This window comes from Caenorhabditis elegans, chromosome IV (genome assembly GCF_000002985.6).
Source record: "Caenorhabditis elegans chromosome IV".
In the NCBI taxonomy this organism is placed as follows: domain Eukaryota; kingdom Metazoa; phylum Nematoda; class Chromadorea; order Rhabditida; family Rhabditidae; genus Caenorhabditis; species Caenorhabditis elegans.
Genome location: NC_003282.8, coordinates 6441549 through 6464202, shown reverse-complemented (window position 1 = coordinate 6464202; position 22654 = coordinate 6441549). Strand labels below are relative to the sequence as shown.

General features: G+C 31.2%; 2 protein-coding genes and 36 non-coding genes across 40 annotated transcripts; 16 read left to right on the top strand and 22 right to left on the bottom strand.

The window, feature by feature from the left end:
• Positions 1-41: 41 nt before the first annotated feature.
• Positions 42-62, top strand: 21ur-9820. The gene has a single exon (NR_055732.1).
• 21ur-8592 lies at positions 43-63 on the top strand. The gene has a single exon (NR_055731.1).
• Positions 64-1265: 1202 nt separating this feature from the next.
• On the bottom strand, positions 1266-1286 carry 21ur-6503. Its single transcript, NR_055730.1, has one exon.
• A 576-nt stretch (positions 1287-1862) lies between these two features.
• Positions 1863-2019, bottom strand: Y73B6BL.274. The gene has a single exon (NR_055729.1). It is a non-coding gene; the product is annotated as an Unclassified non-coding RNA Y73B6BL.274 (non-coding RNA).
• An 841-nt stretch (positions 2020-2860) lies between these two features.
• On the bottom strand, positions 2861-2881 carry 21ur-8382. Its single transcript, NR_055728.1, has one exon.
• Positions 2882-3438: 557 nt separating this feature from the next.
• Positions 3439-3520, top strand: smy-7. Its single transcript, NR_157063.1, has one exon. It is a non-coding gene; the product is annotated as a small nuclear RNA smy-7 (small nuclear RNA).
• A 1255-nt stretch (positions 3521-4775) lies between these two features.
• On the top strand, positions 4776-4796 carry 21ur-12318. The gene has a single exon (NR_055727.1).
• Positions 4797-5393: 597 nt separating this feature from the next.
• Positions 5394-5414, top strand: 21ur-8080. Its single transcript, NR_055726.1, has one exon.
• Positions 5415-6408: 994 nt separating this feature from the next.
• 21ur-12153 lies at positions 6409-6429 on the top strand. The gene has a single exon (NR_055725.1).
• 21ur-12637 lies at positions 6412-6432 on the top strand. Its single transcript, NR_055724.1, has one exon.
• A 198-nt stretch (positions 6433-6630) lies between these two features.
• Positions 6631-17661, top strand: lgc-10 (Neur_chan_LBD domain-containing protein; the record flags this gene model as incomplete). 2 transcript variants are annotated; one of them, NM_001306849.3, is made up of 11 exons in its annotated part: positions 6631-6729; positions 12669-12790; positions 12931-13085; positions 13773-13842; positions 13924-14082; positions 14472-14549; positions 14865-15002; positions 15747-15933; positions 16530-16644; positions 16754-16868; positions 17398-17661. In NM_001306849.3, 11 exons carry the CDS (start codon positions 6660-6662, stop codon positions 17539-17541), a joined length of 1353 nt encoding a protein of 450 aa, NP_001293778.1. In that variant the 3' UTR covers positions 17542-17661. The 2 variants fall into 2 exon arrangements, with proteins under 2 accessions (NP_001293778.1, NP_500985.4); NM_068584.6 differs by lacking the exon at positions 6631-6729 and adding an exon at positions 12523-12526 and having other exon boundaries at positions 17398-17656.
• 21ur-11844 lies at positions 7357-7377 on the top strand. The gene has a single exon (NR_055723.1).
• Positions 8419-8439, bottom strand: 21ur-12125. Its single transcript, NR_055722.1, has one exon.
• On the bottom strand, positions 8638-8658 carry 21ur-6883. Its single transcript, NR_055721.1, has one exon.
• On the top strand, positions 9508-9528 carry 21ur-11296. Its single transcript, NR_055720.1, has one exon.
• 21ur-14305 lies at positions 10528-10548 on the bottom strand. The gene has a single exon (NR_055719.1).
• 21ur-8293 lies at positions 10531-10551 on the bottom strand. Its single transcript, NR_055718.1, has one exon.
• Positions 10841-10861, top strand: 21ur-6018. Its single transcript, NR_055717.1, has one exon.
• Positions 11480-11500, bottom strand: 21ur-5914. Its single transcript, NR_055716.1, has one exon.
• 21ur-899 lies at positions 11785-11805 on the bottom strand. Its single transcript, NR_055715.1, has one exon.
• 21ur-9461 lies at positions 11942-11962 on the bottom strand. Its single transcript, NR_055714.1, has one exon.
• On the bottom strand, positions 12550-12570 carry 21ur-5555. Its single transcript, NR_055713.1, has one exon.
• 21ur-11630 lies at positions 13076-13096 on the bottom strand. The gene has a single exon (NR_055712.1).
• On the bottom strand, positions 13079-13099 carry 21ur-15437. The gene has a single exon (NR_055711.1).
• 21ur-9643 lies at positions 13609-13629 on the bottom strand. Its single transcript, NR_055710.1, has one exon.
• Positions 14133-14153, bottom strand: 21ur-8748. The gene has a single exon (NR_055709.1).
• On the bottom strand, positions 14232-14252 carry 21ur-14407. Its single transcript, NR_055708.1, has one exon.
• On the top strand, positions 14416-14436 carry 21ur-7472. The gene has a single exon (NR_055707.1).
• Y73B6BL.271 lies at positions 15974-16123 on the bottom strand. Its single transcript, NR_055705.1, has one exon. It is a non-coding gene; the product is annotated as an Unclassified non-coding RNA Y73B6BL.271 (non-coding RNA).
• Positions 16035-16055, bottom strand: 21ur-9708. The gene has a single exon (NR_055706.1).
• Positions 16660-16680, bottom strand: 21ur-8273. The gene has a single exon (NR_055704.1).
• 21ur-1363 lies at positions 16958-16978 on the top strand. The gene has a single exon (NR_055703.1).
• Positions 17293-17313, bottom strand: 21ur-6450. The gene has a single exon (NR_055702.1).
• On the bottom strand, positions 17647-22302 carry Y73B6BL.31 (Sugar phosphate transporter domain-containing protein). Of its 2 annotated transcripts, none has more exons than NM_001028397.5 (8): positions 21798-21974; positions 20544-20703; positions 20104-20193; positions 19932-20053; positions 19220-19442; positions 18756-19068; positions 18612-18701; positions 17647-18062 (listed from the first exon to the last, which is right to left on the bottom strand). In NM_001028397.5, the coding sequence occupies exons 1-8, from the start codon at positions 21839-21841 to the stop codon at positions 17926-17928; spliced, it is 1179 nt and encodes a 392-aa protein (NP_001023568.1). In that variant the 5' UTR covers positions 21842-21974; the 3' UTR covers positions 17647-17925. The 2 variants fall into 2 exon arrangements, with proteins under 2 accessions (NP_001023568.1, NP_001023569.1); NM_001028398.5 differs by lacking the exon at positions 21798-21974 and adding an exon at positions 22212-22302 and having other exon boundaries at positions 17648-18062.
• 21ur-1928 lies at positions 18330-18350 on the top strand. The gene has a single exon (NR_055701.1).
• 21ur-12687 lies at positions 19107-19127 on the bottom strand. The gene has a single exon (NR_055700.1).
• On the top strand, positions 19525-19545 carry 21ur-4705. Its single transcript, NR_055699.1, has one exon.
• Positions 19528-19548, top strand: 21ur-2591. Its single transcript, NR_055698.1, has one exon.
• Positions 22303-22654: the final 352 nt, after the last annotated feature.

The following is a 22654-nucleotide window of genomic DNA, read 5'->3' as shown; positions in this document are numbered from 1 at the left end:
TTTCAAATTCGTTTTAAAATTTGAAACATTAAAAAGATTAATTACGCTTTTTTAATCGAGAAAATACAATTTCTAAACGCTTTCCGAGTGTGTACTTTTCCATGAAATTAAAAAAATTAAAGGCCGCCAAACCAGCTTCTGGACCAATTTTGAGTGCTTCGGAAGTGGCAAAAAATGTTCTGAAAAAATGTGTTACTTTAATTTGGAATCTTTATCTTTTACCAATTTGATTATGGGAATACAGATGATATATCGTTTTGAAGATTTTAAAGGTACATGTATTTTTTGAATGAAACTGTTCTTAATAAAAAACATTACATCCAAAGTTCGAAAAAGTCCAGAGAATATACTATATCATTAAATACCACATTTTATTTCCAAAAAAAGAAACTTGTGAAAAAAGACGCCAGACAAAGAAAAAAGTGATTTCAACAAGTGTCCTTCCTTCTCCTCCGCGAAATCTCCAACACTACTGAGATAAAGTACTGTCTTTATCTGACTTCCCCACTCTCCACATTTAACATTATATCTAACTGATTTTCTTTGTTTGCACACTGATTTTTGCTCTGACGATTCAACAGGAGCACTAGAGAAAACATTGATTGTTCACTTCATTACGCAAAAAGAAACAGTGGCATATTGTGAAGGAATGAGAGAGAAAAATAGTTTGCAGGAAAAGAAACAATATATGTTTTGGTCGGAGATCGGTTTGACACTTTTTTTTATTTTTATCGCATATTCAAAATGCCAGTCTAGACGCTAATGGGTTCAAAGTGTGTCGAAAATGAAAAATGGAAATCCTGCGGGGGAAAATTGTAGAAAAAAGTGATTGTTGGTTGAAACAGTGGTTCATGGTTGGAAGGTACATGTTAGATTCCTGGGCATGCCTGCCTACCTCCGGAACTGTTGAAAAACCTGAATGATATAGTGGGTTTCTAGGCGCCCAACATTTTCTGTGATTTATTGAATAATTTTTTAATTGAAGAATTTATAGAAGAAAAATTGAATTCGTATTACAACTGTAAAATTTGTAGAACGTATTATAGTTATTAATATTAAAATAGTTTCTAAATTTCTTTTAAAAAATCCTTCAGTTCTACAAAACTTTCTTGTTCAACTAAAAAATTTTGAAGTACAACTTGATAACTATAAGCTTTTTATAAAGCAGGAAGAAAAATCAAGTGGTTCCACAAAATCGTAAGCGAGAACAAGCAAATAGAACAATGGACGTAACTAATTGAGATGGTAAAGCACAACTTTTTGAGTCTGTTCACACTGGTTACAAAGCAGTTGAAAATAATTAAATTGTGATAAATGCAATATCTGAAACAGTAATGAAAATAAACTGAAATCTCAAACTTTATCAACTTGTAAGGATAGCAGCGGCAGTAAATCACTTTATATAAAATAAATATATCTTGAATATTTTGAGCGTTTAATGCGCTTTTTTTTCTTGATTCAGGTACTCGAAAAAAGTATTTGAAAATAACAATAAAATTTTTTCAAGACATGATCAAGAGATCTCATCATCAAATTCTATTATTTGTAATTATTTTAACTGTTCAATGAGACTAACTGATCAATAATCCAAATTCAACTCCTTCTCGCATTTACGCTTTAAGCTCCTACCTACCTTTATATGCCTGTAGGCATAAACCAGACTCCGTAGAAACTTTGTGCCTACAAGAAAACACAATTGGATTCCGTCTTTGAATTTGAAATATGTCTATTTCAAGTTGGGTAATTATTTCAGCTTGCAACCCACTCGCTTTACAAAGTTGATATTTTCATAAATCATACATCCCTTCTCTCCACTCTCTCTTATTTCCCATCCAATTCCAACTCATCAAACCAAATCTCAATTGGCTCAATTTCAGTTCAAAGTGTATCCTCTGATTCTCTATTCAAAATCCTTCAAATAAAAACGACAAAAAACAATAAGTGCAGTGATGCATTAACTTTGTCATCCCGAAATGTCTTGGCTTTCTTAAAAATTCAAACTTCCCTCCTATCCTGCTCATCCGTCGTCTTTACTATTTTGGGGTGGGCGGACGGAAAATAGAAAGAAAAATCAGAGAAAAGACGTGGCTTTCAACCCGTACCTTTTTTACCTTTCACAAATTTGTTTGAAAAAAAAACGGCTTCCGTATTCTTTTCTAGCCGAGATTCGGGGAGCTCTCGGAGTCTGGAAAACGAAGAAAAATAGGTGATGTGCATATGAAATGAAGTCAGTAAAAAAGATGGAAACAAGAATAAGGTTCTCTGTGTTTTGTTGCCATTTTTCTTGACTTTTTCAACTTTTCGGGGAAAATAAAAAGAAGATGTGGGTGGAGGTGAGGAGGACCAGCACCACCGTCTTTCCACCGAAAAAACCTTATTTTGTTATTCTTGACGTACTTCTCCTTCCTGTTCTTGTGACCTTATGTTTTGCAGAACTTTTATAGTTGAATATTTTGAGCGTTTAATGCGCTTTTTTTTCTTGATTCAGGTACTCGAAAAAAGTATTTGAAAATAACAATAAAATTTTTTCAAGACATGATCAAGAGATCTCATCATCAAATTCTATTATTTGTAATTATTTTAACTGTTCAATGAGACTAACTGATCAATAATCCAAATTCAACTCCTTCTCGCATTTACGCTTTAAGCTCCTACCTACCTTTATATGCCTGTAGGCATAAACCAGACTCCGTAGAAACTTTGTGCCTACAAGAAAACACAATTGGATTCCGTCTTTGAATTTGAAATATGTCTATTTCAAGTTGGGTAATTATTTCAGCTTGCAACCCACTCGCTTTACAAAGTTGATATTTTCATAAATCATACATCCCTTCTCTCCACTCTCTCTAAATGTTTCTTCATCAACCATTTTTTTAAGAGACCGAATCCTATGGTTGAAGGCATATTAATTATTCAACTTGAAACAGTAAATAAATTTTGAAAAGAACAGACAAAATATATTGGTTGTCTCAAAATTTCTTCAAATTCTCCAATGTTTCGAAAAGAAAATTGAAATTTTGCTAAAAAAAAACTTCCTAAGATTGTCTTCGCTGCATCCACTGAAATAGTTTTTAAAATTAAGCTATCACCCTTTATTGCATATTTTGGTATTTTATACATATCGGCAACGTTTCTTATTTTAGTTAAATTTGGTTTTTTTTTTCGGAATCTTGAACTATCATTAAAAAAACGTTCCAAAATTTTTTTAAGAAGTCTTATAATAAAATTCCGTCGATTTGGGTTTTTTGTATGCAAACTTCTTATTGAAACTTAAAGTAAAAAAACCTCAGTTCTATTTAGATTTTACGCGGATTCATTCAATAGTCCCCTTTAAACTAATCGATTGGAATGTTGGCTACTCTGCACACCCCACAATCACATGCGGAACCCACAAGGTGTACGTACATTCAACGAGTCTTCCCTTTTACATATTCTATCCAGCACGATTTAACACTCTCAGGGCCTTACAAAAGACCCAGTGAACAATTTTTGCAAACCCTGTCCTTTCAAGGTCAGGGTAAAAGTGATATTACTATGTACCTAAATGCAGAAATTTCCAATTTTGATTCTAAAGGACGGTAGTCTGTCTTGACACGACAATTTTTTGAGATGCAAAAGATTGAGTACCTCTATTGATTACTGTATTTCTGAAATTCCGCAACAAGGAGGATTTTGAAACTACAGTACTCTTAAAAGATGCACACACTTCCTGATTTAAATGTTTGTTCTTGTCTTCTCATCAGACTACATTTCTATAATTCCACCTGAAGTTTTTTGAAAAGTTCTCCCCAGAACCGAAACGACCTTTGACGATGCGATTATTCATCCCAAGCAATCCATTTTCGAAGAAAAAGTTTAATGAAAAAAGTGATGTGATGTGTTGAATAAATTAGAATTGCAAACAACGTTCGTCATTAGAAATATGTATATCCCATTTCAAAATTATTTTGTCACGTCCTCACAATCTCTATAGGTCATGACCATTTTTTCTGGAAATGTTGGCAGGCTCTACTGAAATTGTAGCTGACGAGTTCAATAAGTTTTTGAAACAGATTTAAAACGTTGTTTTTTTTTTAATATTCCGTAGAACAACATTTTGAACTCTTCGATCACATTCCTCTGTACTCAATCTAAAAATAATCCAAACTGATCGAAGTTCAACTTATTCTGATTGTATCCTAATTGTCTATTCTCTAACTCTATTCATTTTCTTAAATTCATTATTCATCTTTTTACCCTTGAATATACTTTTTTTCTCTATGTATAATTGGTTTTCAAAATGACTAATAGAGAAGTAGATTTGTGTGCTCATTGATGTTCCAACTTGCTCTTCGAGCACAAGAAATTGTAAATGAAGAACCTTTTTTTTCTTAAAAGTAAGACAAACAAACATTTCCGTATTTTTTTTGCGGCATCTCACACTAGGATTTGCTGCCTTCTAAATCTGAGAATCTTTGGAATTTGAGACGTTTTTTTTTTTGCTTTCTGTATTTTCAGAAGAGACTGAAGAGGACATTTTTCTAATCCACGTGCTCTTCGGAGTCCAAAATATGTTCTTCGGATCCCTTTTTTACATATTCATTATTCACTAGAAGCCTTCTAGCGCCCACAGGCACTTTTCTTTTTCATAACGCCCACAAAATTTTTGACCAACTTGGGATAATCTTGCGATGGGAAGATTTTGGTTTTGGGGTCAAAAATTAGTAAATCATAGGTTAAATGTAACTAAGTGTTTCACGATATTGTTAAAGATGAACTGAATTTACACAGTTTAGTCTCGTTTCATTAGCTTCTTTCCAAATACGGTGCTAGGGAGGCTTACTTAATATTCATTTGCCTACTCCTTTTTCTTGCATTTTGAGGTGAATTCAGCTGCTTTATGTTTGCACAGTGTAGATGCAAATCTCATTTCCCTTTTATGTAACTTTTTGGGAATTTAAATTTAACGAAAAATGCTCCCTGGCTACAACACTTTGAACATTTTTTCCGAAGTTTTTATTATTGCCATTATTTTTGAATCTATTCGTCGAGAGTGGCTTAATTTTCTGTGCACAATTATACAGTGAGCACAAAAAATGTGTCCTACAGAATGAAACATCAACTTGGCTAGCCACTTTTAAAAGAGCAAAAGTAAAAATGTTTCATTCAGACTTTCGAAATAACTCGTTTTTAACTCAATTATAACTTTTCATTCTATTCATTGTTCACTCTAGACTTTAACCCCTTTTCTTTTCAAAATAGAAACTTATTTCAACACTCGAATGAAACTTTTTTATTTCCTGTTGGGTCAGCACCTTTTTACAGATTTTTCAATTTCTATGAAACCTAGGTAGTTAAAGTAAAAACTACTGTTTCAAAACACTTTGATGTTTAGATGCTAAACTTTAGTACATTGACACACCAGTTCTAAAAAAAGGCTTTAAAATTTTGAAAACTGAACAAATGGATAGACTTCCAGAAAACTCAATACATTTTTATATTTTATCGGAAAATTTTAGGAGTTTTTTCGTGAAAAAATCAACAGATCTATCTCAAAAACCGGTAGCTATGAGCAGAGTGGTTTTCCTAACTTTATTAATTCGTCGAAACCCGGAAATAACAATGAATCGTCCTTGATTAGGGGGAAGAAGTTTTAAAAACAACACCAGAAATAAGAAAAGAAGTGCCAGTTGTAAGTGTGTTTTGGTTCATCCGATTCTAGAACAAGCAGATAATGAGTGTCACGCAATGTCTGAAATTTTGTTCTAATTGTACTATTTTTAAGTTTTTTTTTTGAAATTGTGAGCAAATCTGAAAATAAAATTATTGTAGAGCCATTTCACCTAAAATGTTTCTGAAAAATTTACCATTGTACTTATTTAATACTGTTTCAAAACACTTTGATATTTGGAGTTTTAAAGTATTGTTATCACTGATTTATTCCAACTAGTTCATCATGAAAGTGTTCCTAACTTTTTAATTCATACCTCAATATTTATATATCTGGACAAAAAAAATCACCTGCTTTCCAGTCTCACTCAGACACTTCCCATTCTCCAAAAGTTCGACTACGTCTTACATTTTCATAGATCTACTCTGTCTTGAATCAACCATATTAAAATTAATTCAAATGCTTGAAAATCCCAGACTTCTCCAATTAAATATAAAGATCTGTTAAAGTAATGAAAAAGGAAAAGTGGGTGGACCATGAGTGTCCGTTTGCAAGAGGGCATGCTGAACGCAGTATAACTCGAAACTAAAGTTCATATTTCTTTTTTTAACTGGAATTCCAAGAATTTTAATAACTAGAAGGTTTGAAACATCCATATTTTTGAATTTCGGAAGAGGGTTTTGAAAACTCTTTGTATTCATTAAAAAAATCTACTGTTTCAAAACACTTTTTTTTAATATTTGATTTTTCAATCTGGTTGTTTTTGGCTACAATCACTTCATGAAATAACTAAATTACAGGTTTTTACTGAAAACTTTTAGTTTTATTTTTAGTTTTATATTCATACTAAACACCTGTAATTCGTTTTCTTTCATGATATACTATTAAAAAATCTTATCGTTTTTCAATTTTTCCATGAAAATAGTGTGCTCAACTTTAATTCAATATCGTCTCCCGAAAATTGTAGTTCTAATATTTTCAGGTTAATCTCAACACAACTCTTTGCTAAATGCCCAAAATGATTCAACGATTCTTCTCGCTCTTCTCACTACTTTTGGTCAACGAAACGATGTGTGTTCGTGAGTTATTTTCGATTCTTTTCACTCTTTTGTTAGAAGTAAAAGCAGTAAAAAAATGGATTTGCATACTTTTTTGATGTTTGAAAATAAACAAAAATTGAAATACTAGGAGATATTGGAAACATTTTTTTATTTTCGGAAAATATTAAAAGTTTAAAGTGGGTAAACTGGATACCTTTCCCGCTTTTTGAAAAAAAAATTTTGAAAAAGTTTGCCGAGCACCGTGAATTTCAAAAATGTGGACTTGGCGAATTTACCGTGCTCGGCAAATATTTAAAAAGTCGATTTGCCGAAATCGAATCTCTACATTGTTTGAATATTTTTATTTGAGACATAAGTAGACCATAAAATTGGAAGAAATTTTTTTTTGATCGACAATCTCCAAAAATGACAAAACTTATAGTTAGATTCTTCCAATTTTCAAAAAATCATATAAACTTGGCAATTTTTTAACTATGGTATTTGGTCATTGTGGTTTCCCCACTGACGCTAATCTTGCATTTGAAAATTTTAATTTTTAGGTTTAATTTAAAGTATTTTTCTTTTTAGTCTGATAGTAAATAATTTGACTTATTCAAATAATGTTTCTAAACATTTATTTTATTTGACACTCAAACACTAAAACAATTTTGATTTATATACGGAGTAGTGTTTCTGTTTTTGTTTTTTTCACTGAAATATCTATTCATCTATATTTTTAGAATTAATTTCAAAATTAGCTCGGTGTATTCTAAGTTTTAATATATTGTGTAGATTTTCCTACTATTTCCTACTCTTCTCTTTCCTTTTATTATTTTATTTCTTGTTTTTATTCATTTTTCCCTCGGTTTCTATTAATTAGAGTTGTTTCCGGTAGGGATCTCATCTCTGGAATGAGACTTCCTTTTAACAAAAACTTGGTTTTCTTGGAGTTTTTCTTCTGTTTTTTTTTGAGTGACTCTCTTGCTTCTATAAGTTTATTAAGTGTTTTTTGAAAGAAAAATTGTTTTTCGTATAAATTAATTATGTGCAAAAGCAGAAATAATTATCATCTGAAAGAATACTTGTCTCATTTAAATTTGCAAAGAGAAATTTTTTCTGCTTTAAATAATTTTTTTTTGAAACGTTTTAAACGTGTTTCTGCAATTAAATTGTAGTTAACAAGTCAGAAACATCATCCGTAGTTTTTTTTTAGATATTCATGTACAATTTCCAATCGATTAAATTATTTTTTTAAATAAAAAATAACAGTTTCAGGGGATTTACAAATATCGGACATTAATAATTATTTAATTATCATTTACAATCAATTTTCCTTTATTTTTGAACAGTCAAAACTGAAAGTTCCAGTCATACTTGAATAAAAAAACTAAATCTGGAAAAAAGTCAAAGCTAGAAAAAAATTACATAAAAATTTGAATAAATTCTCTGCCTTGTTTCCTGATTTCTTGTCTGACGCCATTTTCAGTTCTTTCAATAATCCAAACATCCTAATGCATCCCCAAGACATACCACAAGGACCGAATGTGTCAAATTGAATTTTTTTTTTAAACAGAAAATGCATTTGGGACCCCCTTAGCTGAAACTCCTCCCATTTTCAGACAAAAGTGACTAGTAATGTGGGAGGATTGGAAGAAGTACCTTCCATTTGTTTTTTTTCTGAGTTTCGCCTCAATTTGTTCTAACAACATTGTTTTCAGACTTTTTCTTAAAATTAAGGTTCAAGCGTAAGTATAATTCAGTCAATCAAAACCATGAAAAAGACTGTCCGAAACAGTAATTTTTTGAATGATGAAAAATAGTTAACATAGTTAACAGAATCAGTAGTTTTTTTCAATTGTCGTAAATCCAATGGAGACTTCTTAGCAGGAAACGAATCGAACATTTGTGTTACTTTTCCAAAAGTTATGTATTAATCATAGAAGAGAACCAAATTGAAGTCAAGGAGAACCAAATTAAAATTTGTTACCAAAACCATTTAAAGAAACTCTAAAACAGTAATTTTTGAGAGGACATAAGTTTTAATAGTTGTTCAAAATTGTGTATCTAACTGTAAGAGTTCATTAACAATTTTCCACTGTCTGCGCTCCAATGAGATCACTTTTGAATATTTTATTCAGTTTTCCAATTCCTACATTTTTGCTTTTTTTCCTAATTAATTCCTGACAAACTCTGCTCCAAAACTTGCTATAGGATTCTCATTCCGTCATCATAATCTTGCTCTAATACATTTAGTCATGCAACGAAAAATAGCTCAACTCTCAAATTTCAACGCAAAGATTCTTTGTGCTTCTGTGAGAAGTGTCACATAATCGTTGTAGTTTTTTTTGTATTGGCAGGATAAGTATGAGTATGTAGTTCCGGACTGACGTGATACTTGGATGTTTGAAAAAGAAATGGGAGCAGTTCACATTCACCTGTTCTTTTCTGAGCACAGATGAAGTTTTCATTGTTATATGATGACTTTTTGTTTGAAGCAATCTGATTTTTTCATAGTGCACCAGAGCTAATTGATTGCCGATTTTTATTAAATTTTTGGAGCTCGTTCCCAAAAATGTTTTTGTTCAGCAACTCGTTCAGCAAAAACTGGTTTTTTGTTATTAATGAGTCTGAAAGATAAAAAAATCAGCCAAAAATCTGATTGCGATTGAAAAAAACTATATTTATCTCATGAATACTGACAGAACAATCCCTGTTAGAAAAAAACGAACGAAATTCAAGTAGTGTTTTTATCTTTTTTCACTAATCGTATACTATTTCAAGTTCTACAGATAAACCAAAATAAAAACTTTTCTACGATTTTTTAATCCAATAAATGTGGTAGGGAACTAATTCAAAATTTATATATTTAGATAGTCAGCTAAGTTATACTTAAACTAGATTTTACAGGACGTTCGCCGTTTTCTAGATCTTTGAATAGTTATGGTTTTGGATAGATAATTATTTAAAATTCCAATGTTCAAACTGCAATTGTATAAATTCTATAAATGCTCCTATAATTTGCAAAAAATTTTATAAACGTCACTAATTTTCGCCAAATTTGGATAACTGTGCAGCTTTAAAATATAAACTAGACTTTTCCTAATACAAATAATATCTGCTGAAAATTAAAAAAAAAAGAAAAACAAAATAGATGACTTCAAAAAAAAACGAAGAGCAACTTTTTTGTGGCTTTGGATGTGCTCTTTTTGTGCTTTTTGTGTGTTAAGTGCTCTTTTTGTGGATATAACTGTCTTAATTTTCAATTTTTTCTAAAAAATTTAATGTTGGAGGTTTAAAGTTTAAGATTGAAGAAGATTTAATAACTTTTTGAATAAATGCATACAAATTCTCAGAACCCAGTAAATTCTTTTATTTTTAGTTTTCACTTTGAAACCGTTCTTCTCACAGTAAAAAATATATCCGCCACCCCATCATTTTCCGCAGTTCCCAGAGAGTCATTAAATTTTAGTCATGAGAAAAACCATAAATAGACGGCAAAGACGTATTTCGAATTTTTTTGGCTTTCACAGAAAATATATTCATTCCTTCCGACTTTTCTATGCACTTGACTCATCTTACTTTTCTTTTGAAAATTCTTTAGAATAAATTTGGTACTGAATACTTTTTTTGAATTCTTGAAAACTCATTTAATAAGTTCAAAAACACAATATTCTCGATGTGCTCAATTTCTGATCTCTGAAAATAGTACATATTCACAAGTGTCTGGATGTTCTACAAATTACTCATTCTACTTCGTCTTTTTTACTTTTTTCAGTGAATCCGATCCAATTATCTTTGGTTGTTCAAAATTGAAAATGATGATGTAGAACTTGGTATTTTAATCTAAAACTTCAAGAAGCATTGATAATTTTTTTAAATCAAGTTAATGTGGAAAACGTGAAACAGAAAAATTTGTTTGAACCTAAATATTTATTATCACACATTAGAGAAGGTAATTTCTTTGTTTCTTTCATTTTAATTTTTTCTGCCCGTCAGATATTTGTTAAAACATGTTTTGTCAATTTTTAGTAGAATACGTTTTTATTGCAATTTCTTGCAGACCTGGAAAAATCGCTCGCCAGTCTTGGTGGCTTTCAACTTTTTCTTGTTTTATAAAATTGTTAAATTTTGAATAAAAATTTGAAGTTACTGCTTCTTTCGTGTGTTTAGCATATTTGTTTAGTATTTAGGTAAAACTACATATATTTAGGCGTAGATGCCCTCCTCATGCCTGCCTACCAGTTATACAGTTGTACGTCGACTTATAAGCGTGCGGAGTGATTGTACCTATCTGTAATTCCCAGATAAAATTACACAATTTGAAAGTAAGATTTGCAGTTCAAAAAAAGCACCCATTTCGTGTTTTAATTTCAAAGTCTAATCTAAAACTTGGAGCATCTCCTGTGTCAACATTTTCAAAATACTTGAGAAACATGAACCCGACGTTTTATCGAGTTAAGTGCTCTCACCTTGTCTCAATTGAATCCACTTCCTTGTCTATGAACTTTTTGAAAGATGTTTTTGTCACGTTGCCAGAAGTTTCTTTCTGGAATTGTTCTCTTTTCTCCGCAGATGAATCAAAAATCTTTGTCTCGACGAAAGAATAAATAATTATTGAATAGAACCATCCAACCAGAAGCATGAGTCTCTTCATTATTTCTATGAAGAATCGAACCACAAATGGAATCATCTTTGGATTCTACATTTGTTCATTTTTTCTTATTTTTTTAAGAGACACTTTTTATTTTTTACCGAATCTTTTGAACATCTTGGGTAGAAGTGATGACGCTTATGTGAAATTCGTATTCGAATGAACAATAAAAATATCACAATATAAGATGACTTGCTGAAACAGTAAAATTTTAAAAACTCTACATTGAAATATGTTTATTTCTCTTTCCATTTTTGATTTTTTTAAATCTTGACGTTTTTTTTCAAATTTCCAGTAAAAAAACACCGAAAACATGAAAAATCGATGAAAAAAGAAAACAGCCGAAAACTTTGCGGGAGGTTCACATTGAGTTTGAAGCAAAATGAGTCCAATTTTCAAAAAATCATTAAAAATTTAAAAATTTGTTTAAAAATCTTCAAATATGATATTCATTAAGCATTGCATCGAAATTCCCCTGAAAAGCTGGGCTGAAGTAATAAATGTGAAACAGTCGATTTTTTTTACAGTTTCACAGTGAAAAAAATTATAGATTTTTATCAAATGGCTGAACAACTTTTTACTTAAATTTTAAAGCTGGAGTTGTGTGAGAATGCCTCCAGACTGATTATTGAAATAAGGCAGAATATAAGGTGACTTATTGAAACAGCAAAAAAAGAAAGCATCTATGTAATTTGAAAAATTACATATTTTATTTTGTGCTGCCATTTTTGAATTCAAACAAAAATTCCTAGTTTGTAAAAAAATTCATTCAAAGATTCAAGCCACAAAAATTTCCAATTCGGACTTTGAACTTTCCTCTTTGCTTAAACTTTTTTAAATTCTTTTCCGGTAATAATTTTCGCCTTTTCTTTATTCTTTGACTTCTTCCGCGTTTTCTAACCACTTTCCATTCATTTTTACCTTCCTTTGTGATTTTAGCATGTTAATTGCCTTTTCTCCGTCTATTTCTTTACTTTTGTGATTTCCGCCGCTTCCAGTCGTCTGCTGCTCATTTCCAGCCAATTTTTCCTTTTAAACTTTCTAGAATAAAAGGAGAAAACAACTTTTATGCCTTATTTTCTCACATTCTTTTTTTTTCTATTGCATTAAATTGTGAAAACTTTCGTACTTTAGGTAAACTCTGAAAAATCTGCTTTGCAATTTTGGAAGTTCAATGAAATATGGGTAAGAACTCATTGTCAGAAAATTTTATTGCAATGCTTTCCTGAATACAATTCAAAAATGTTACCAAATATAATGCCACTATGAAACAGTAAAAAAATTTTCACGAAAAATCAATTTCTAAAGTTAGAATTCTAATTTTCAGATAACGAAACATCAGCCATTCTTAATGACATATTTGTTGGGTACGATAGACGAGTTCTTCCATTTGTTCAAGGACCAGTTTTGGTGAATATGACTATTGTGTTGGGGATTTTAATTGAATTAGTGAGTTCTTTCAGCAAATTTTAACATAGCTTTTTAATAAGAGAAAAATAAAACATTTATTGTAGAATCCAGTTTATTTTAAATATTAAACACTTTTTTCCAGTATTTGAATGACTGAATTAGGATAATTAAATTTTTAGAAAGAAAATCAACAACTCGCTGCTTACGTGATATCTCATACACAAAGATGGTATGATGGAAGATTAAGCTGGGATCCAAGTAAATATCGAGGTCAACGAGAAGTTATTGTTCCACAAACTATGGTTTGGATTCCGAAATTGTTTGTTTATAATAGGTACGGGACGATTAACCGAACATCGAAGTTTCTGGGCTCAAGTGATAAATGTAAAACAGTCAATTTTTTCTGAAAAATAAAAAAATAAAAAAACATTTCCATCTCATCCGGAGCTCGTCTAACATATTTTTTTCCAGTGATCAATCAGTTATTCGTTAGTCTTGCCACTTTTCCAGCTTTGCGCGGCATTTGCTGACCAGCACTTCTAATAAAAATCCCCGAGTGGAATGTTATCCCAACGTTGTTTAATTGAAATTTAGTGCAAGAATTTAGAAATATATGTATTTGGTTTCTTTGAAATGAAATTTATTTCTGTTGAAACAATTGGAAAAAAACGTTCAAAATTAGTCTAAACATTGAATATTGCCGGAAGAAAAATTGCGATAATCTGTCGGATTTTTTCCGGAAATTGTTGAGTTTTTTTTTTCAAATTGTTTCAACTAATATTTAAAAAAAAACTGATTTTCAAATGAAACTAAGATTTGTCTATATTCTATCACTAAATTTGGTGAAAAATATTAAGAATGATTATACAAACAGAAGATCAAAAAATTATAGTAATCTGGACTCAAGTGATAAATGTGAAACAGTGAATTTTTTTTCTGAAAATTTAAATTTCATACATACTCAATGTATTTTAAAACTAGTTTTTTGTTAATGATATAATAATGTTTTATTATCTTGCAGTTTGGAATCCAAGGATATGTTGACAGAAAATCGAGCGGACGTTCGATTGTACCACAATGGGAGAATTAAAGTAAGAATTTTATTTTATTTTCTTTCCGGAAAATACTAAATAAATCTTTAAATAAATCCAAAACAGTAAATTTCGTTGCAGATTAACATACCCCAATACGTTCAAGCAATATGTCGAATTCAAACGGAATCTTTTCCTTTTGATTGTCAATTTTGTGCAGTCGCGTTAGCTTCTCCCTTGTTAAATGTGAATGAGATGGTTGTTAATGCAACACAACCGCCAAGAGACTCGTATTTCTCGGTGAGTAAAAACATAATGGAGCTTTCAAAAAAAAATTGAGTTTCATGTTTGAAATCTGGGAAACCGTAACAGTAAAAATGATATCAACCAACGAGTAAAGTAATATTTGTGAAACGGAGATGAATTTTTTTGTTGAAAGATTTCAAGAAAAGATATCAGAAGTTCCTGAAACAATGCTAATTTTAATTTTAATTTAATACTCGGTGGCAAAAACAGTGAAATGAAGAAAATTACAAAGAAACCAATAATAAAAGTCAGAGATTTTGGTGGCATTTTTCATTTTTTTACCGTTTTGCAACGTTCATAAATTTAAAAGCATTTATCGATCACCAATCGAAGATATCAAAAAAAATTTCTTCAAATTTAAATTTAAATTAGTTAAATTATAGGGAAACGCAGAATGGTATCTTTTCAATGTGACTGTCCGGCATATGACATTCGAAGAAGAAGGAGAATCAAGAGTTGAGGTTAGACAGAGATAAAACGTTCATATATTACAAATTACGAAAAATTGATAGCTTTCAAGTGAGCAAAATAAAAAGTGAAGTTAACAATAAACATTTCCTGTTTCAAATATATTTTTTTAGTCAGATTTTTAAAAAGTTTACTGAAATGAGAGTTTACGTTAGCATGCATAAATATCATTTGTCCGCCTGTCGATATTCAAACTTTTTTGTTGTCGCGTAGAAATATGTTTTCTTAAAAGGGAGGATTACTAGAGATTTCAGATCTAACAAAAAGTAAAAAAAAATATTCCCAAAATATGAAATTCAAATCTCCAGATCCATTACGTCTTCCACTTGCAACGTCGTCCAATCTACTACATAACCGTAATCGTTGCTCCGACGTTCTTGATTTCAGCACTATCAATACTTGGTATTTTCAGTCCAGGATCCAATGATGGACCAAGAAATGAGAAGGTATCATTTAAGATTTCTATCTAAACTGTAAAGTTTCAAACAAAAACTAGAATGCAACCGCGCCCCAATGAACTCCCAACTTCTAACTTCTCTGCGTCTCTCTATGTTCCCTATTCTCTGCTTTTAATTTTGTACCGATCAAAAAAATTAATCAAATCAACCAATAATTTTGGAAAAAAGTGTTTTATTTCTGTTGTGATTTCCCCCATTCCGGATTGCTGTGAACCAATTTTGACGTTTTTAGTCAAAAATTATAGAATTTAAAACGTTTTTTTTTGTGAAAGAACTGTAACTAACTATTTGAATTTGGAGAGTCAATCATGTTTATTTTATAGAATCAGAGTAACGAAAATGTGAGTTTGGCCTACTTTTTTTGTTTAATTTTTGTTTTACATTTTTCAATTTTTCAATTTTATATTTTTATCAGAACTTGGTTGTTCCTTCCCTGCCATGCGTATTATTTGCAAACAATTTTCAATTTTTACAGTATCATATTTGGCATGAATATTTTGCATGATTACTGTATGCTCCTTTAAATATTTTTCATTAATGCTCCCTCCCATCACCAATATATTGCAACGAAATGGTTCATCACCCGCTTTTTTACTCTAATTTAATGATTTTTGAATTCTAAAAATAAATTAATCTTGCTAACTAGTCGCTCGTGATTTTTAGAGCCTAGATTTTATATTTAAAAGATTTATTATTTTAGTATTTCGAGTTGATAAACTGTTAATATTTCAGGTATCACTTGGTCTGGGTAGTCTTCTAGCCATGACAGTTCTACTTGGAATTGTGGCTGGAGCTATGCCAAAATCGAATGATATACCGTTATTAGGATATTATATTCTTGCGGTTATTGTACTTTGTGCAGTTGCTGTTGCAATTTCAATGATGTTTTTGGCTGTTACAAGGCATTATATTCAGAAAGGTAATTACATATCTGAATGAATTGATATGAAAAATGGTGCATGTTGTACAAATACAATTTCTGGGATTATCACAGTTTTTTACATAAATTTAAATAAATCTCTATTTAAAATGCAAGATGTAATGTTTTACCACTAAAATGTGCAAAAATAACCAGAAGCTGAAACGGAACATTTTTCTAAATTTTTTTCTTACAAGAAGTATTGCAAATTTACTGATATTTGTTAGCATTTTTGCGTATGACATATAACCCTTTTCAATAAAAAAAAACAATTACAAAAAAATTGAGTATTATAAGACTCGAAATGTGCAAAAGCAAAAGATCCAAGAAATGGGAGGAGCCATTTTTGGGATTTTCAGCGCATCACATAGTTTTGGTTGTTTTAAATTGGAATGTAAATTTCTTACTTGAAGAGAGGAAAACAAATTGAACTAATTGTAAGAAAAAAGCTCCGCCTACACATTGGATTTTGAAAGTTTTTTTTGTCATAATTAATTTTCTCGTTTATTTAGGCCCTGAAATGATAGACCATTATCAAAATAAATGTTCTAGTTCAATTTTGATAGTTTCACTGTAATTTTCTATTCATTTTGCAGAACAAATGCCTTCGAAACGAATTCTTCGATTTTTATTCCTTCATGAATATCGAAAAAGAAGATCGACTGTGTTTCGTGGAGTACACAATTATCGATTCAATCAGGAGTGCGATGAGTCAGTTTTTTATTTACTTGCATACAAAAAAAAGAATCAAAGCGTCAAAAAAGTACAATAATTTATGGAGGTGTTGAAACATTATAAATTTTTAAATGGAATTTTCCAGCTTGATGTACTCGAAGGTTCCTGAAATTCAATCGATTTGCATGATGATGGAAGAAATTGCTGATTCACATAGGAGTATGAGGAGAAAAGCTGATATGAAAGCAAATAAGAAAATGGTAGGAATTCACGATTTTTTTTTCGAAAATTGAAACTGGATATGTTTCAATGTGAGATCAAATTTGAAGCGAAATATCGAAAAAATTAGTCAACAGGCAAAACAAGGGCAAATACATTTTTCACAGTATAGCAAAACTAATACATAAAATTAGCTTAATACAAACTACTTTGAATCTGGAAAATTATACATTTATGCTGAACATTAGCTAAATATTTTCAAAATATTTAATCGCTATACAATACCGTATTTTTCCTATTAGTCTTGCACCGACATAGCCTAATTTCGAAATTTTTTAGAAGATTATTTACTACATTAATTAAAATTTTCAAAGTATTAAGGCTTATATTAGCTATCATAATAAACAATTTGATGCATTTCTACGTAAAACTCCAGTATTATAGGTTAAATTTTTATAATGCAACGACACTCCGCTTGAAAAAAAATCACTGACCAATACTAATTCATTGTTTTTCAAACAAACGTGAAACTGTAACCGACTATTTCAATAAATCAACTCACTTTTCCAGATTGAACGAGAATGGGCTCGAGTGTTTGCTCGTTTTGATTATTTCTTTTTGGCTGCATTCGAAACTCTAAATCTCTCGGCACTTGTTATTTTCCTTCGAACCGCGTGGCTTCCAACTCCAGAGCTCAGAGAGCAAATTTTATAAATTGTGGAAATTAGAAAGTGTCTATTGTAAATACTGGTAAACTATTGAATCTAATTGTGAATTTTCGTTTTTGTTATCAATTCTTTTTCTGTATTGTAAATAAAAATTTTACATTTTAATGATCTTTTATTTCTTTTGAAAAATTGTTTTATTATTATTATCAAAAGTTTCTAGACGAGAAAACAAATGAAGAAAAAGTTGTTAGGAATGAAAAGTTGAAGGTATTTTGAATACCAATACCAGTTACCATTTTCAATTAATCACTAACTTTTGGAAACAAAACAACCTTGAAATTAAATATTATGCTTTAAAAAATAATGTTAAAAATTAATAATGATAATAATTTACAATTTTTCACATGTTGATTCGGCCATTTTCTCATTTTTAGCATTGTTTGAGGTTTCCACCGATATTCAATTTGTCGTATGGAATGATGATTAAGATGAAAGAGAGAATTATGAGACATGTTCCAACTAGGAATAAAGTTGTTGTTTCCAGTCCACGGAATAGGATATCGATTACTGAAAATAAAGAAGTAAGATTTAAAGAAAACTGCTTGTGTCGGGGTTTTGAAAACTCCTAATTGTCAGAAGCTGTAAAACATTTACTAAAGGCAGATTATGTACTGCATAATTTTAAAAATTAATTGTTAATTGTAGAAATAACGTTTGCTTAAAATTGTGCAAAATAGCCAGTTTTAAAATAAAAACAACAATGCGGGTCAAGAAATTATAAAAAAATTCTGTTTCAATGGTTTCAGAAATTGAATTTGTTATTTTCGAGCTCAATGATGTTCTCGCATTTATGTTCAACAGTTTGTGAATGAAAAAAATAAATATGAAATTTAAAAAACAGCTCTATTGTTAGATCGGGCGTGGATTCCAGACACAGCTTCGTGCCTACGTGCCTGCATGCCACCTACTCTTTTTACATATTTAATTACATTTGATGTTACGCGCAAATTAATGACCTAGCTTCGCTATTTTTGAGCTTTCCGGCTTCGTTAATTTCGAACACTGTTTGTAACATTTTCAATAATTTTATTTCCGAGCATGCTGCGAATCACTCACCAGTATTCAATGGAATTCCACAAAGCATACCAACAGAGATGACGAGTGGATTCAGAAGAGCAATTCCGAAGTTGATGGTAAAGTTGAATGCTGAAAATTTTAAAGTTATTTGAGGCGTGAGAAGCTTTGAGTTTAAATACCTACCCATAGAAAGCAAAGCGGCTCCAACCATCGGACCCCATGGAGCATATGCAAATTGAAGTGTCTCAACTCCTGTCAACGCGAGAATCAACGCAGGTACCCAGTTAATGCACAGATTAAGGAATCCAAGACATGACATGAAAAGTGAAACATCTCCAAGTGAAGCATTTCCAATGACTCTTTTGAATGTAACTTTGTATACTGCAGCCATAAATGCTGAGATAACTGCACACATAATTCCAACCCATTCAACTTTCATTTCATTATCCAATGAGATCACGACAACTCCACCAATAGCAAGGACAACTGACAGAATCTGGAAATATATGTATTTTTCCTTGCATCAGAAAGCTTTGCTCATCAATAAATAACAAACTGAACAATTTGACAAAGTATGACAATTTGTAGAAGTTCAGAAACAGTACATTTAATTTTCATATTTTTAAAGTTTGTAAGCACTTCCTCACCTTGAAAATGTTAATTGTATCACCAAGCACAATAATTGCGAGAATGTACACAAACGCAGCGTTGCAGGCACTGATCGACGTCGCAACACTTGGAGAAATGAGCAGAAGAGCTCTGACGTATGGATAATTGGCTCCAACCCAGAACACGACAAACGGAGTTACGTAGATGAACAGGTTACGGATGTTGAATCCCTTCTTTTTTCCAAATGTGCGAAAGGTTTCTCTGGAAATGTATGATTTAATGAAGTCAACAAATATTACTGTTTCAACATTCCCATAAAAAACATCTCAAATTTTTGCGATAATACTGGCAAATTATCATCCTCAGTAGAGTTACCTTCCGTTCAAAGTAGGCTATGCCGAGCCGCAAATTAACGTAAAATAAATGTTCTATTTTCAAAAAAAATTATTTAATATCAAACTTTTTCCCGAGAGATCTTCGAATTTTAGCATAGAACAATCGGAGGAGGCTCGAGCGACCCCGGCTGGTTGGATATATTCTATTGAAAAAGTGTATAAATTGGTAATTTCCACAGGAATCAAACAAAACTAGAAAATTTTTTCGTGAATTGTTTACTTTATGTTAAAAGCTAGAAACTAGGGACAAAAATTATACAAATTGAAAACTTTCTGCATTCAAGGTTGCCGACAGCTGCCTAGTGCCTAGACGTGTGCCTACTCGCTCTCTCACTCTGTAAACCTTGAAGCTTACCCAACAATCACATTCACAGTTCTTCTGGATCTCAATTTATCAACAATTATGTATGCTGGAAAGCAGAGAATCATCAAATTCGTGTTGAACCACATCATGAAGTATGGAGCGTTGAAGTGCTTCTTAACAAGTTTAAATTTTTTTTAACCAAATTATAACGTTTGATACAGACCTTGTCAAAATTCAGAGCAGTTTTACTAAATTGAGTAGATAAACACCATGTTATTGCAACTAAACCAATGATTGTAGCATTCAGAAATATCTGAAAATTCAATTTTAAAGTTGATATGAAGTCTGGTAAACTAGTGGAAAAGGTAAAAAATCCTATAAGATCTTCGCGGAAATAAAAAAAATATGGTGCTTTTTGATATGTTTTAAATATTGTTTTCAGGTGAATTTCACCTAAAAAGTTGTTTGTTGTTTTCCAGTTTTTTAAAATAATTTTTTTGACAATCAAAAGGTGGAAATTTAATTTATTACGATAGTAAGATATCGTGAGGTAGAAAAAAAATTACCGTTCGCTATTTTTCGATTTTTTGCATAATATGCATATGATATACATTAGATTCGCAAGCGCTTTACCTGGTCCTGTCTAACTTCAAATACACTCACCATAATAGGTGTACTTTTCTTTGTTGCAATATTCTCCTCATCCATAGTTTTCCTTCTCATTGCTGTCTCATCATCAAATACCACATCAGTTCCATGCATCCTCGATCCATCTTCAGTGTCAGTTTGAGATGTGCTGCTGTAGGTTGAACTACCCTCCATCCTGAAGTAAAAAAGAATAATAATAAACGATTTAAAAAATATATTTAAACAATAAATCATGTTCAGAAGTTATCTTATAAAACCGTTGAAACAGAAAAGTAAAATAGGGAGAAATCTATGGTGTCAATTTTCCATCTGCAAACGATGACAAAAACGTTGGTTAGTAGGAAAAACAAAAGGATTTGAATATTTTATAGTCAATTTGCACCCGTAGAAATGTGACCTTACAGTGACAAACTTCAAAGATCGTTTTTGTTCGAATGATCATCATTTTTGGTTCGATGTTTATTCAGTTAATTGTTTCAATTTCAGTTCCACTATCAGTTAGATACTGATAGGCAATAATATTTAAGTTTAATTTATTTATTTGGCTCTCTGAAGTATTTTTGATAAAAATCCATGGCCAACATTTGCGGCAAAGGTACAAAACTGCTTGTTTCAGTATAGTAATCCAACTTTTCGAATTAAAAATAAATATAAAAATGTAGAAAAAATTCCGTTTAATCTGAATATAATATTTATTTTTGTTGAGATATTTGAAAAAACAATTTTCTACATTTCCATTCTAACTTTCAACTCAAAAAGTTGGATAATCCTCTTGAAATAAACATTTTTGTGCACTTGCTGATGAAACCGCCGGACAGCCTTGGTAGGCAGGACGTGCCTGCCTATTTTTATAATTTTGAATTTAACAAAAAGTGCCAGAGAAACCTTTAAAAAATATTCAAAACAAACTAATACGCTTTTCTACTGTTTAAAACAAAAAAACAACTTGAATAAAGTTTTGCAACAAAAAAAATTTCAAATTCATTAGAACGCCGATGTTCCCGGAAATCGTAAACTTTTTTATACAACAAAAGTGAATAAATATTCGATATCTAATCACTTATCGATCTTTGTGCCTGAAATTCCAGTTTCTAGGTGTTCGGTCTGCGTCTCTACAACCTGCACACTATTTCTCTTTATCTACCGACGCGCCGAAAGTCCATGTGGATGATGTGGGATTGAGAGAGAGGGAGCAGAGAAAGAAAGAGAATGGACATATTTTTGTTATGAAATACTTGCGAGAAGTAATTTTTAAACTTTAAAACTTACTGCAAAAGTGGAAATCCAGAGTCTTTCGATTCTTCTGCCGACATTTTTTGAAATAATTCGGAATTTAAGTCCTAGAATTTCCAGACAGAGCACAGAAATGGTGCACAATTAACTTTTGTGACGGTCAGCTTGTTTCGCAGTTTTTTATCGTGAAGAAAGAGAGACGCAGAGAAATAATTTTGAGACGCAGACAATAAAGGCGACGGCTCCTTGTCCACCTGTGGAATCTTTTAACTACACAGTAGGGAACACTGGGTACAATGTGCATGGGAATTTATTATGGAAACGCCGAGAGATTGCATTGAATTTATGATGTCAATGAAACAATAACAACGGAATTCTTGTACAGAGCCGAGCAAAGTATCTAACGGAAAAAGACAAAAAGAGATGCACACTTTCAAAAATAAATCATACGTTTTTCATCAAAATGAGGAGATGGTATCACACGGCCGCTGATAAATGACGAAATGGACGGAGAAAGTGGGGAAATGCACTCTGCAATCGAGAATTCAATGTCTTTGATGCCACCGAGTTGTTTCCGGAAATACACGGATTGAAATTTCTAACACCAAACATCAGCTACGATGGTTTGCAGAACTAGAGAAAACTATGGTACCCTGTGGAACTGTGGAATAAATAGTTGTTTTGAGATACTATTAGGGTGATCGATAAGATTTTTCGTTTTTTCTCAATTTTGAATTTTTCTTAAATATTATTTTGTGATTACATAGTAGTTAGTGAGTAGTGAAAAATTTATAATTACCAACCAGTTCAGACAACTTCCAGACTTCACCATCTGCCGGTCGAGAAAAAAAAATAATTTTTTCGATTTTTTGGTTTTAGGTTTGAATGGAAAT

What these genes read in the sequence shown, in the direction of transcription:
- Y73B6BL.31 (NM_001028397.5), bottom strand. Translation starts at nt 21,841, where the DNA reads ATGTCGGCAGAAGAATCGAAAGACTCTGGATTTCCACTTTTGCA. An exon ending in ATACAATTAACATTTTCAAG is followed by an intron (nt 19,069 to 19,219) that starts GTGAGGAAGTGC and finishes ATATATTTCCAG; the next exon opens with ATTCTGTCAGTTGTCCTTGC. An exon ending in AGCCGCTTTGCTTTCTATGG is followed by an intron (nt 18,702 to 18,755) that starts GTAGGTATTTAA and finishes TAAAATTTTCAG; the next exon opens with CATTCAACTTTACCATCAAC.